Source organism: Eleginops maclovinus, chromosome 15, assembly GCF_036324505.1.
Source record: "Eleginops maclovinus isolate JMC-PN-2008 ecotype Puerto Natales chromosome 15, JC_Emac_rtc_rv5, whole genome shotgun sequence".
Lineage (NCBI taxonomy): Eukaryota > Metazoa > Chordata > Actinopteri > Perciformes > Eleginopidae > Eleginops > Eleginops maclovinus.
In genome coordinates, this window is record NC_086363.1 from 17,229,925 (window position 1) to 17,242,824 (window position 12,900).

Consider the following 12,900-nt stretch of genomic DNA (forward strand, 5'->3'; position numbering starts at 1 on the left):
GCCATGCCACTTTTTCGGCTATCAGCTTGGAAGTAATTGATTGTGACCTCTACCAAACGTAAGCCTGTAGGGAAATAAATGACTGTCAGCAGCTTATCTGGCATAGATTAGAGCAGCGCTACAACAAACAAAAAATCCAAAAGGTATGATTTTCTTTGTTTTCACTTAGGAAAAGGGACGATAAATAGAGATCTGTGACTTCAGGACATCCAAAGAGAGGAAGAAAAGCGTTATTCCTGTCAGTGAATACGTCTGTGGGAAACACTTCATAACAAGTAAATTAAGATGCTAATGAGGTTGAAAATAGTAAACCTCTGTTATCTAAAAGTCTGAATAGTTAATGTAGATGCTGCATTGGAATATAATACACAGACAAACCAAGGAAATCCCAATTTAAGTGTTAGCATTCTGCCTGACAGTACAGGGTTCACATATTGGGTTTATTTACACTGTACATACACATATACATATATCGTCACCGATCATCGATCTCCAATGACATTGTGCGGTTATTTCCCCGACTGACCATGATATTTTCGCTACTTGTAGATAAAAAAAAAGCCCAGGATATTTTTTTCTTATCAGATTTTTGAAGACCTCAAGGTTGTAATAACAGCCAGTCAAATGACAGCAGATATTTTCACCCATAAAGGGGCACGGCCATCACATAGGAAAGGGTTACTCTCGTATATACTACTCGACGCATCATACTATTATTTTTGTGCACATTTATGCGTCTATGCTCAAGGACTTCTTGCGATGATTCAATCATTTTAAACCAATTTTATTGACTTTAATTTTCTCTAATTGAATACTGACTCCTCCCTTCTTTGAACGGCCTAGTAGGGGCTGCAAAGGATCAAGAATTGCTTCACTACAAAAAGGCATTTCCTGCAATTAGCTGGGCTAAAAACATGCCTTCTTGAATCTGTTGCAGCACGCATTCTTCCTTGGATCATGGCTCAAAAACTCCATTCATAAAAGAGTTTGGTCGTATTTTGAACTGGAGCAGCTGCATATGAATTACATATCCGTTTGTTATGATCCACCAAAGTATGGCATTATAAGAAATGAATACACTTTGACTTTGACATGCTAAGGAAATATCAAAATGTCTTTGATAATAATACCCACAGTACTTCTTTCATCACACCAAATTCATCTCCCTCCCCATTGTGAGCTGTCATTAACTTTAGCTCCGCGTAAAGAGTGTGAATGCTGGCCCTGATCCTGTGTGGGGTCTGATAGTGATGGATGAATTGTGTACATAGACAGGGCCCCCGGTGCGGCCGAGATAAGGAGCCCAGAAGAACAAGCAGCCGTTGCCAGGCCTGTCTGTCATTGATATCGCTGCTATCCACTGGCTGTCCAGTGTACATAAATGCTTCCTCTGGTGGCCCCAAGGCAGTGATTAGCTTGATGACAGAGAAGGTCGGGCTTTACTTGACCACTGCATCACATTAAAACCACGTCCAATTTTGGAATGGATGATTTTTACATGGTCTTGAAGCCGGTTTAATCCTTTGTTGTCTTAAAATGTGGGTTAATCAAACTGAAAATAGAGTTTTATGACCAAAAAATTAGAAATTAGACATGGGACAGTTGTATCCGACTTTAGACTGCACGCTTGTTTTCTTACCTTCACTTAAAGCTTTGTCTTTAGTTGCTGTTCACAAAATCTGTGAAACAAACCAAGAATCAAGAAAATCATTGTTCAAACAGATAATCTTTGTCTCGCATAAAGTACAGTCCAGACCGTTACAGTGTTAAAGAAAATACTGCCGTCTAAGACTGAAGCTTTCATCATTCAGTTATTCTCCACAAGGATTAGAAAAGCAAATAATCTTCTATAGAAATATGGAATTTGTTTCCAAACAGCCATATCACAGCATTAAACCTCTAGGGGTCATTATTAAATGTATTGATTTTCATCAATGGAAACATGATAAATAATAATAATAATTATTATCAGCACTTCAATCAATTATGCCTTTACCATGACTCAGAGAATTGTGAATAAACAACACCTTATATTGGAAGGTCTTTTATAAGCACTGTTCCCGTTTTTTGGGGGGAGAAAATGATAGCTAACATAAAAGCAGAACCTGTTATGCAATCGGTATAAATGCATTATCTGTCCCAGGAGAATTCCCTGTAATTAACTCCATTTTGAAAGAAAGACACGTAAGCACTTTCCCTAAATGTGCATGTTCTACATTTGCATACTGTACAGCAGATTCCACTTTTTGGTTTAATGGCTTCAACATCAAATTGTACTTTTAATTCCTACACATACAAGTAGATTTAGGAGATTGTTTTAAAGGAAAAGGTGAAAAAAAAAGGTTACTGATGACTGGTGTGGTTTAACATTTGGATCATATCTATGGTGGCCGACAGGGGCAAACTTGGTACAATGGCCCAATCACTTCCATTAGGAGGAACGCACTGCAGTTTCTACAACGATGCAGATAAAACAACACCAATGTTCCAAACCACATAAAAATTGAGACACATCTTCAACAAATTGACAAAACATACGCAGCGTTTGCTCAAAGCACTGAATAAACAAAAAGCTGCAAACAAGAAACCCAAAACACAATGGAAACTGGGACATTAAAAAGTGATGCACTAGCTGGGAAGGCTAGTTGACGTTCGGGGATTATAGAGTTGGCCAACTGTCACTGTTGGCAGAGTTATTCTGTTTTAGAATTCTATATTTTAGATGATAACGTAAGCTAGGTTAGCTCGCTAGCTTACATCAGATCTGCAATAATATCGGAAAGAATCATGCTAGCCAATAAAACTTACATTTTAGGTCTCCAGTGAAAGTTATAATTGACCCACTTTACATTTCCCAAATGTCAACAAGCGCTCCAGTCCCAGCTGTGTGCATCACTTTAAATATCCCCGTTTCTGTTTTGTTTTAAGCACTTTTTTTTACGTTTTTGGATGCTACACTTTTACTAAACACTGCGCGTGTGTTGCCAGTTGGTAAATGTTTGCTTCATTTGAATGTGTTTCAGCACATTTGTATTTTTATATACACATCGTTTTCAAAAGTGCGGCACGTTTCTCCTAGTGGAATTGTTTTGGGCTGTTGTAGCGCGTTTGCACCTGTCGGCCACCATACAATGCGATGTTTAAGTCAAACACCTCTTTTCTAATCTCCATCTCAACCAGCTGATGTGTTTTACCCATAGACTGTAATATATACAGTCTATGGTTTTACCATCCTCCTCCTCAATGAAACCCAATGATGTAAAACCAGGGGAGCAGAGGGGAGGAGTGGGGGTTCTGCGGAAGTTTATGGCGACTAGGCTTTCACCTGTCAGGACACAAGTGACAGTTATTAACAGCAGGAGCCGAAATGAATTCTGTCAGGGAAAGAATTGCAATTTCATCCCGAAAGCCACCTTCATTTTGCATGGAAGAAGAATTACACCTCTGTTCGAAAAACTGCAACCATCTGAAAAGTTTTATATCAGTGTAAGCATTTAGAGAGACACACAGCAGTATTTCATCCGTTTGAACTGTATGTATTGATCTCATTGCATAAGTCCCTGCAAATATAATAGTTTAAATGCTGCTGCAGTTACAGAAAGGCTTCCAGAACCAAAAACTGGCGTATTATATCAAATTGAAGAATGCATGTAAGAATGCTTATGCAGTTAAAAATGGTGGTAGACTTGTTGCAGACTCCAGTGAAAAAGCTTTAAGGCTTACTGGAGAAGAAAATCATCATTTGTAAAAGAGTGACTGCTGTGAAATTGCGTACAGGATGCTGTGACGATGTTTACTCTTTGTGCGGGGAGTGCAGGATAGACCTCGGGATTAAATGCAAGGGTTTTGACCTCAATCAAGGAAATAATTACTGTTGCCCCTCCTGTTGGTGTACTCCATAATTAGCAGGCAAAGCCCCCACAGAAACACAATTAGTCTGAAAACAGAGGTGATTAAAACTATAATTCTTATAGGACTCGTCAACATCTTCTTGGCGTGCTTGGAATGCTTTATGGAATTTGTCAGAAAATTCAATCCTGGCACATTGTAGTGGTTCACCGCAAAACATTCCTAAATAAATTCTCCACACAGAATGCACTTGGCCCAATGTCTACATTCACATATCTGTCAAAGGAAGTGAGATATGGTAATAGAATAGAGGGCATTTGCTTCAAGATAAGTCAAGTGTGACTGACTTCATATTCCTCGAGTAATGAAGAGGATTCATGATTGGCATCACAGATAACAGCTATGGATCACATAAGCTCTAACACACACACATATCACACACACACACACACACACACACACACACACACACACACACACACACACACACACACACACACACACACACACACACACACACACACACACACACACACACACAACACACACATACACTTCAAAGTGTCTTCTTTCAGTGCGCTATAGTGCAGTGAATCACCATGTTTCCTATTATATTCTCTCAGAAGAACAAACACACTCACACACACACACACACACACACACACACCGATGCTGTTATCTGTCATCACCACGGTTGCTGCTCCACATCCCAAAAAAAAGTCGATACTGATGCAGCACCCACTCATTGCGTGTGTGTGTTTGTGTGTCTTTTTGTGTTTTTTTTTCTTTTGTGATTAAATGGGACTGCTGCAATGAGGGAAGTTTGGTGTATTTGCACTTTCAGTGTCTTTTTCTCAAATGGAATGGGTTGATTACAAAAGTGTCCTAGCTTATAATAGACTTGCCTACCTATTCAGGTGCACTTTAAGGCATTATGTGCACATCTCTCATGTTGTTTTGACTGTACAAAAAACTGAACAACCACTGAAAGATTCATATTTTCAGTCTAATGTGTCCTGGATTTTGAATTTATCAAATATATACCCATGGCTATTAAAAAATCAGTTATTGAAAATACAATACTTCTTCGAAATATGGCAAGCTTATAAGGTTTTGAGATATAATTACCTATAATAACAATATAAACCCAAATAGTATGGGGAATTAACTATAAATGAAATGTCATATATAATATCAGGTTATGTCCACTCTTCTAAATGACACATTTTGCATTGTTTTTAAGTAAATATGATTTTATTAAGTTAAAAATAAATGTTTACCTATTTTGCAACTAGTTGAATGAAAACCTCCAAAATACACATTTAGGTGTTTATATTAAAGTAATCTTTAGATAATGCCTAAAAGGCATAATTCATGGTGTTGGCCTATTTATTCTTAAACCATAATCACCTTGAATTAATAATAAGATAAGATATACTTTATTTATCCCAAATTGGGAAATGTTTTTGTTGTAGCAGCATGTAAAACAAAGTATTGCACAAAATAAACAATTATACAATATAAACATCTCTTTCCACTATTAAAAATATCAACCCCCTGTCTCTATTAGGTGATTTCCTCCATAGCAGGTTTTTATTGTTGTTTTGCGGGACTTGAACCAGCAATAGCTCTTGCTTGAATGATTCCCAACCAATCACAAAGTGCATCTGAATTTCTGTAGCCAATCAAAATGCACGTAAACACAGAGCGGGACGCTCTGAATTCAGACACGGAAGTCTGCCACATTTGTTCAGTGTTGTTGTTCTGACATTTCAGTATCTCTTATTTGTTTGTTAAAAAATTCAACATAAAATACGTTAAATATTGTGATATATGGTGTTTCAATCAATTAGGTAGCCGATTCAAGTCGATTCAATGCTGATCATGTAAGCGGAAGTTTGGTGGGTAAGTTTGAAATCACAATAACGTATCGCTTCCCGTTTTAAACTAACGCCTGCTGCGTTACGGACATGGCTTTAGTTACTTACTTCATATGGTTAATGCCACTTTTGAAATGTAAGTCTTTTGTGTAGTAAATGTATGGGTACATTCAACTTGAAACACAAAAAACAGGGATACATGTGTGGGGATTTAGGTTCAGAAGCTCTAGCAAATGGCGTTTGTTTTGAAGTGCAGCGTTAGGAATCACAGCTGCTATTAATGAAGCTAATGACGCAGCTCCCGGCAGGTTAATAACGTTTATATAATGCCAGTCTTGATAAAGGTTGTTCCCAGCTGCTTTACATTTAACATGTTGATACTGGACTGTCATGTTTCTGATTTGTACGTTAACGCTGGAGGTGGAAGAAATACTCCGATCTTGTACTTAAGTGAAATTAGAAATACCAAAGTGTAGGAATACCTTATTAGCCTACAAGTAAAAGTCCTGTATTCAGAGGGTTACTCAAGTTAAAGTACAAACGTATCAGCATCAAAATATAGAGATATAGATTGGCCAATTTCACAATCCTGTATGTTTTGATTACACTTGGTGATGTGTTTGTCAAGCTGGTAAAGGTGGAACTCATTTTAATTGCTTAATGTACTGCTTGTAAATGTACTACATGTTAATTTAATCCAAGTCCTTTCCAAGTGTTAATCATACTGTTTATCATTCATCTATATCTGTTGTGGAGTAAAAGTACAATATTTACCTCTGAACTGTAGTGGAGTAGAACTACAAAGTCACATAAAATGAAAAGTACCTCAAGATTGTACTGAGGCAATACTTGAGGAAATGTACTTAGTTACTTAACACCACTGGCTACATGTCGTTTTCATCATGCTAACCGTAGCTATTTTATTTCCGTAGCACCGACATCAGGCTGCATCCCCTGAGGGAGATGGAGGAGCTGTACACTTTAGAGAGGGAGGTGGGAAGAGGCAGCTATGGCGTGGTATTTGCTGGCCATATGGCCAAAACAGGACAGAGGGTGGCTATCAAGCGTCTTCCCTGCAGCAACCCGGAGTGCATTGAGCTCTACCTGCAGGAGCTGTGGGCCATGAGAGCCACTGCCAAGAACCACGTCAATGTCATCGCACTGCACAGCTGCCTCCTGCAGACTGGGCCAAGGAGCCTGAAGCCACTAAAACCAGGAAAACTGCCTCCACGTCTGGTTGAGAGTGTGCTGAAGGGAAGTGTAGTCAAAGCACCACCAAATCAGGATGGGAATAACACCCAGCCGAGGACTAACACTGTCTCAAGACTTCAGGACAGGACCAACACTGTGCAGGCCAGACCTAAGCTCCAGGACAAGACTCAATCTGACTCCACAACCCCTCAAAGGCCTCACAACCGAGCCAGGAAGAGGCCGTTTCAGAGCGAGGAAGAGCAACCGGGCCCCCTGGGCTGCCTGGCCCTGTGGCTGGTAATGGAGTACTGTGACGGGGGCGACTTGAATCAGTACCTGCTCTCCAGGCCACCAGACCCCCAGAGGAACCACAGCGTGGTGAAGCAGCTCTGCAGCGCGGTGGCCTTCCTGCACAGTCTGGGCATCACACACCGAGACCTGAAACCGGACAATGTGCTGGTGTGTTTGACACCAAGAGGCCCCGTCGTGAAGGTAGGCAGACTGTGACGAGACAGCATTTACGTCAGAACATTATGCTAGTGCCAGCACACAATATCTTTTTCTTATAAGGCGTTTTTGGTTTTCACAGTAGCAATGACCTTGAGACAGAATAAACGGTACAATAAAAAGCAGTATGAAAGAATAATTGAAGATAAAAATGCAGGCCTTAACTTGGTATACCAAAACTCAATACAGAATAAATATTTATCAGGTGTATGTCTTAGGGAATATGATAAGTGCGTTGAGGGTATCTGGCAGTGTTTTCACAAAGTCAAACACTCTGGGCACCCGTGTAGATTGTTGGTGAGGTAAATGCTTTATTTAGAGTAGAGTTGCACTGATTAATCCACTATTTGATCATTCAGTAAAACAAATGTGCAACTTTTATATTATCTATTAATTGTTACAGTAATTGTTCATGTAGTAAAGCATGAAATACCTCCTAAATGCATATTATTGGGTTTGGGGATTTTTATAGCCCACTAGATATTTAAGCACTCTACACAATAATCTTCAGATTAATGAATTACAAAAAGAATCATTTGTTAAACTCCTAATTTAAAGTACATTTAACACCAAAATATACCAAATGTATACCCACCCTAGCAGGCTGATATACATTTGTTTATTTGTTTACAATAGTTATGCATTTTCACTTTCTAGTGGACTTACTTGTAGTTATATTCATATCACAACATCAGTTTTTCTTCTTTTTATCCAAATGTCCTTTTGGTAACCCAAACAAAACATTGCTTTTCTCTAGAGAGAGAGAGAGAGAGAGAGAGAGCTGCAACTAAGGGTTTCTTTTAAAACATATTTGACAAAACAACAATACATTTATGAGTTTAATAATTTGATCCATAAAATGCCGTAAAACATTAAAGTAAACAATGTCTATTTATAATGGCAAAGGACGAAGTTGACATATTTAAATGTGATGTTCTGTTAGTCTCGGAGTCAAAAAGACTGTGTGTGATAGAAGACACATTTTATTAGCCTGAAACTAACCAAAGCAATAGAGCTTATAGTTGCTGATTAATTCTCTGTTGACGGACTAATCCATTTGTGAAATGGGGTTTCGGCACTACCAAGTTAACATTTCCACATATTGGAACGTGGAAAATAACAGGACATGAATATGTTACTCTTACATAAGCTCTACATTTTTTAAAAATTGGTTTTACCAAAGCACACTGTAGTTCTTTGTCATTTAACCCTACGTGTAGGTGGCAGACTTTGGTCTGAGCAAGATGGGTGGAGGTGTGGTGGACGGAGAGCTGACCCGGCAGCACTTCTCCTCCACTTGCGGCTCTGACTTCTACATGGCTCCAGAGGTGTGGGGCGGACTCACCTACACAGCCCAGGCGGACATCTTCTCCCTGGGAGTGATGTTCTGGGCCGTCCTGGAGAGAATCACCTTCCTGGAAGAGGGCACCACGCAGGAGCAGCTTGGTAAGAAAAAGAGAATACCTGATTACACATCATATCAATATGTAAACAGATTTTTCAGTATCTTCATGTTTATGTGTTAACATGTCAGGTAACACATCAGCATGTCAGAATGAATCCTCCTTACCTGTCAGAGCGCTCACACAAAAGTCAAATGTCGACTGTGTTCAGGCAGGTTGATGACGCACCGCACCGTATTGAGTTTGACTTAATTAACTGGCACATATTAAAAAATGTCACATGCTATACATCATACATTCATCAACCAAGGAGGAATCAGAGATCTAAATGGCAACATGATGGATGATTGATACTATGTGCATTTTGATATGAATTATGGTAGCCTTGTTTCTTCTAATACGAGCAGACGTGTAATACAGCCTTCCCTTTTTTCAAAAGTGACTCATTTAAATTAATTTAAAGAGGCCCTATTCTGCTTTTTGGGGTTTGCCTGTTCCTGTAGTGGGATATATAGGTTTCTGTGCATGTAAATGGTCTGCAAAGGCTAAAATCCCCACTTTTTTTCCAGTGGGAGTTTCTCTCCCACACACAAGGGTCTCTGTTGGGATGAAACACATTTTTCAACTGAAAATAATGAATACCAAGAAACAAGAAAACAAATAATTATATTAGTTGAGTTGAGTAGAGCACGTAAAAGGTCTGAAACACCTCTATTGGACTCCTTTATTTACTTCCGTAACATAATGACACTACCTATCCTCCTAAACACTCCTATTCGCAACAGAGGTGGCCAGCTAACCTATCAGAGCAGGCTGGCCTCTGGTTTCAGACAGAGGGTGAAAAGAGGTGCTGCAGCACAGGCAATGGAAGAATAAAGAGCTTTCCACAGTAAAGGCACCAAACACTAATATGAACCTGATAAAAAGGGCATAATATCTCCTCCTTTGCTAACTTTGGAATGAATTGGACCTATAAAGTTCACAAAGTTCTGACCATTTCAATAAAAGAGAGAAGCGCTGTGTCAGCAGAATAGCATTGAGATTTTTATCTATTTTTTAATGTTCTGTTTTCCGCCCAAAACCCATGTGGCCACAGGATGACGAAGAGTCTTAATGGACGCAGGGCGATCTGCTCCGCACTCCACCGAGAATAATGAAAGGGCTGTTTATACAGATGTCTCATTTCATTCAGTAAAATATAGGCTGAGCTGACTTGAAGGCAGGGAAATATGAACCATTATCTCCAAGTTTAGTACCTGAGAACCTCCCTGAGTCATTGATACTCCATTAGGTTGAATGGAATGGTTACGATTGGACGGAGAGAGGGGTTTCAGGTGGATCCAAAAAAGAAAGACACCAAATGGAATTTAGCAGCGCTGAGCACAATCCTCTTTGTCAGTGCGGAAATGGGCAAAGGCGGCTGGAGGCTTTTCACAGACAGATAAAATGGTCCATTATTCTACTTTATCCTCTCTCTACACCCACACACTTATTTGAGTAGGCAGGGGAGCGTGTGTGTGTGTGTGTGTGTGTGTGTGTGTGTGTGTGTGTGTGTGTGTGTGTGTGTGTGTGTGTGTGTGTGTGTGTGTGTGTGTGTGTGTGTGTGTGTGTGTGTGTGTGTGTGTGTGTGTGTGTGTGTGTGTGTGTGTGTGTGTGTGTGTGTGTGTGTGTGTGTGTGTGTGTGTGTGTGTGTGTGTGTGTGTGTGTGTGTGTGTGTGTGTGTGTCTTTAGACTTCCCCTCTGTGTTCAGGCCAGGGTTCAATCCTGAAGAACACATAAATGACATACGTGTTGCTTACAGCTCCATTAAAATACATGTAATTAATTTCACAGATAATCCTCTTTCATTTATTTTGGGCAACTAATGATTTTTCTCCCCTCATCAATCTCCTAATTTTTGCAATAAATCATTTAATCTCAAATGAAGACAAATGACCAATTCAATTAAGAGTTTTTTAAGCTATTCTTAATTATTCTGTTCAGCAGCCAAAAGATTATTAATTTTGTGAATGAGAAAGAAATGAGAGCAAATTCATCTTAGTACTTCAACTTTGCCCAACTTCAGAAGTGTTATCAGGCAGATCAGCTCTGAGTGTGCAGGGCTCGACACACGAGAGAGATGTCAGTCAAAATGATTGTGTTTTCCAATCCCATGCTACAGGTCGTGTACAGACAGAGAGACAGCAAAAGTTTTGTTTCACAAGTGTAATTGTTATCTGCTGCTTCCTGAGCTGCTTTCTCAACAGCTGTGGGCAATACTTTCATTTCCTGTGCGCTGCAGTCGATCAGCATGCAGACGTGTGGTTTCGAGTAAACTTCATGTTGTCATGATATCAGTGTGACCACAAAAAACAACATTGGTGTAATATAGAAGTGGCCACTACAGGCTGCAGCAGATTTGCACTTAAGGGTGGGGGTGTGCCATGTGCTTTTTACCTTCAGTGTTACCAAGAGACAACCTCAAAAAAAAAAGCCTTAAACCCGAATTATTTTTAAAGGGGCCCTATTCTGCTCATTTATAGGTTTTGTATTTTCTGCCTCTACTGGGACATGTCTCCATGCTTTAATGTTCAAAAAGCTCTTTATTTGTCTCATACTGCCTGTGCTGCAGCACCTCTTTTCACCCTCTGTCTGAAACCAGAGCCCAGTCTGCTCTGATTGGTTAGCTGGCCAATGGTCAACTGCTTAGAGATGTCCCGCCCCTAAGCCTATCACGCACAATGTGTTGAAGCAATAGCCAAGAGAAGTGAGAGTTTTACATAGTCATGTCACTATGTCACGGAATAAACAAAGGAGTCAAATGGAGGCGTTTCAGGCTGGGGGGGAGTCTGGGGGATACACAGGGATTTTAGCTTTTCAGATGTTCAGACCAATTACATGCACCAAAACCTAAATTACACACCACAGGAAATGGAAAACTCAAAAGCAGAATAGGGCCCTTTTTTAACATTAATACAAAAACCTGAATTCTCTTTAAAGTCATTTAAATGGTATAGAAGTCTGAGAAAATGACCCTGCTTCTCACTTGATTTATCTCCTCAGTAAACATTGTCAGCAGGAGTTACTGGTCTCATTTGATAAAGTATGGTGTAATGTACAAATGTTTTAAAATGTAAGGTATAACTCTTATTTTGTCCTGGAAAACTGAGAGAGTACTCTACTTTGTTGACAATCCCTAAAAATATCTCAACACAGTAGGCAGTAAACTTGTAAACAAAAGTCTTCCGACATGAAGTGGCTCCCTGCAGTCAGCCGGGAACTCCCCCTGCATGATAACCTCACAGTGTCTTCCCCCGTGTCTCCCCCTCTAGGTGCCTACGTGTGTAAGGGTCGCTCAGGCTGGCTGATTCCTCTGGGGGAGGCTTTGTGGGAGAACGCCGACATCCAGCTGTGCATCCCCATGAAGTTTAAGAGAGCCCCCCCACTGCCGCCCCCTCCAGGCCCAGCCATGTGCACCCTGCTTTTAGACATGCTCGCTTCCGACCCGGACACTCGGCCCCCGGCGGAGCAGCTGGAGGCCAGAGTGTGCTCGGCTCTGAAAAAGGACTCCCACTGACGGTGGGGCACTTAAGAGACCACAGAGGCGGCCCCCAGAACAGCCAGTACAGGAGGATATGGACAGTGGGTCTCTGACGTGTGTAAGTCACTTAGCTGCCACAGGGAAGAAGAAATATGTTTGATTGCATGGGATCAAAGCTTTCCTTGTCATGGAATTACAAGCTCAATGTCTAACGTTCAGGAAACCGCATAAAGGGAAGTAAACAAAACACGCAACGATATTCAAACGGGTCAATATAAAGATCTGGAGGGAGCTCTGGCTCTATGCTTGATGTAAGCGCCATGAAGCTTGACATAGAAAATCAATTTTGGTGTTTACGTATGGCTGAAATTTAACTGATTACTGATGCTGTGTTCCTACCAGGGTCAGCTGTGTTGTCATGACTTGTCTCAGCTTTATTTCTCTAACTTTGACATTATTAGATATTGAGCCTTTTCTGTTGGAAAATATATGCGTAATGCCTTCCAGCCCTGTTATCCGTTAATAAATACCACTGTTGTTCAAAACGAAA

General features: G+C 40.3%; 1 protein-coding gene across 3 annotated transcripts; it reads left to right on the top strand.

Moving 5' to 3' along the window:
• The first annotated feature begins 5,571 nt into the window (after positions 1-5,571).
• Positions 5,572-12,900, top strand: si:ch211-63o20.7 (Serine/threonine-protein kinase pdik1l-B-like). Of its 3 annotated transcripts, none has more exons than XM_063901351.1 (4): positions 5,572-5,754; positions 6,662-7,412; positions 8,648-8,873; positions 12,142-12,900. In XM_063901351.1, the coding sequence occupies exons 2-4, from the start codon at positions 6,693-6,695 to the stop codon at positions 12,384-12,386; spliced, it is 1,191 nt and encodes a 396-aa protein (XP_063757421.1). In that variant the 5' UTR covers positions 5,572-5,754; positions 6,662-6,692; the 3' UTR covers positions 12,387-12,900. The 3 variants fall into 3 exon arrangements, with proteins under 3 accessions (XP_063757421.1, XP_063757422.1, XP_063757420.1); XM_063901352.1 differs by having other exon boundaries at positions 5,572-5,750; XM_063901350.1 differs by lacking the exon at positions 5,572-5,754 and adding an exon at positions 5,789-5,865.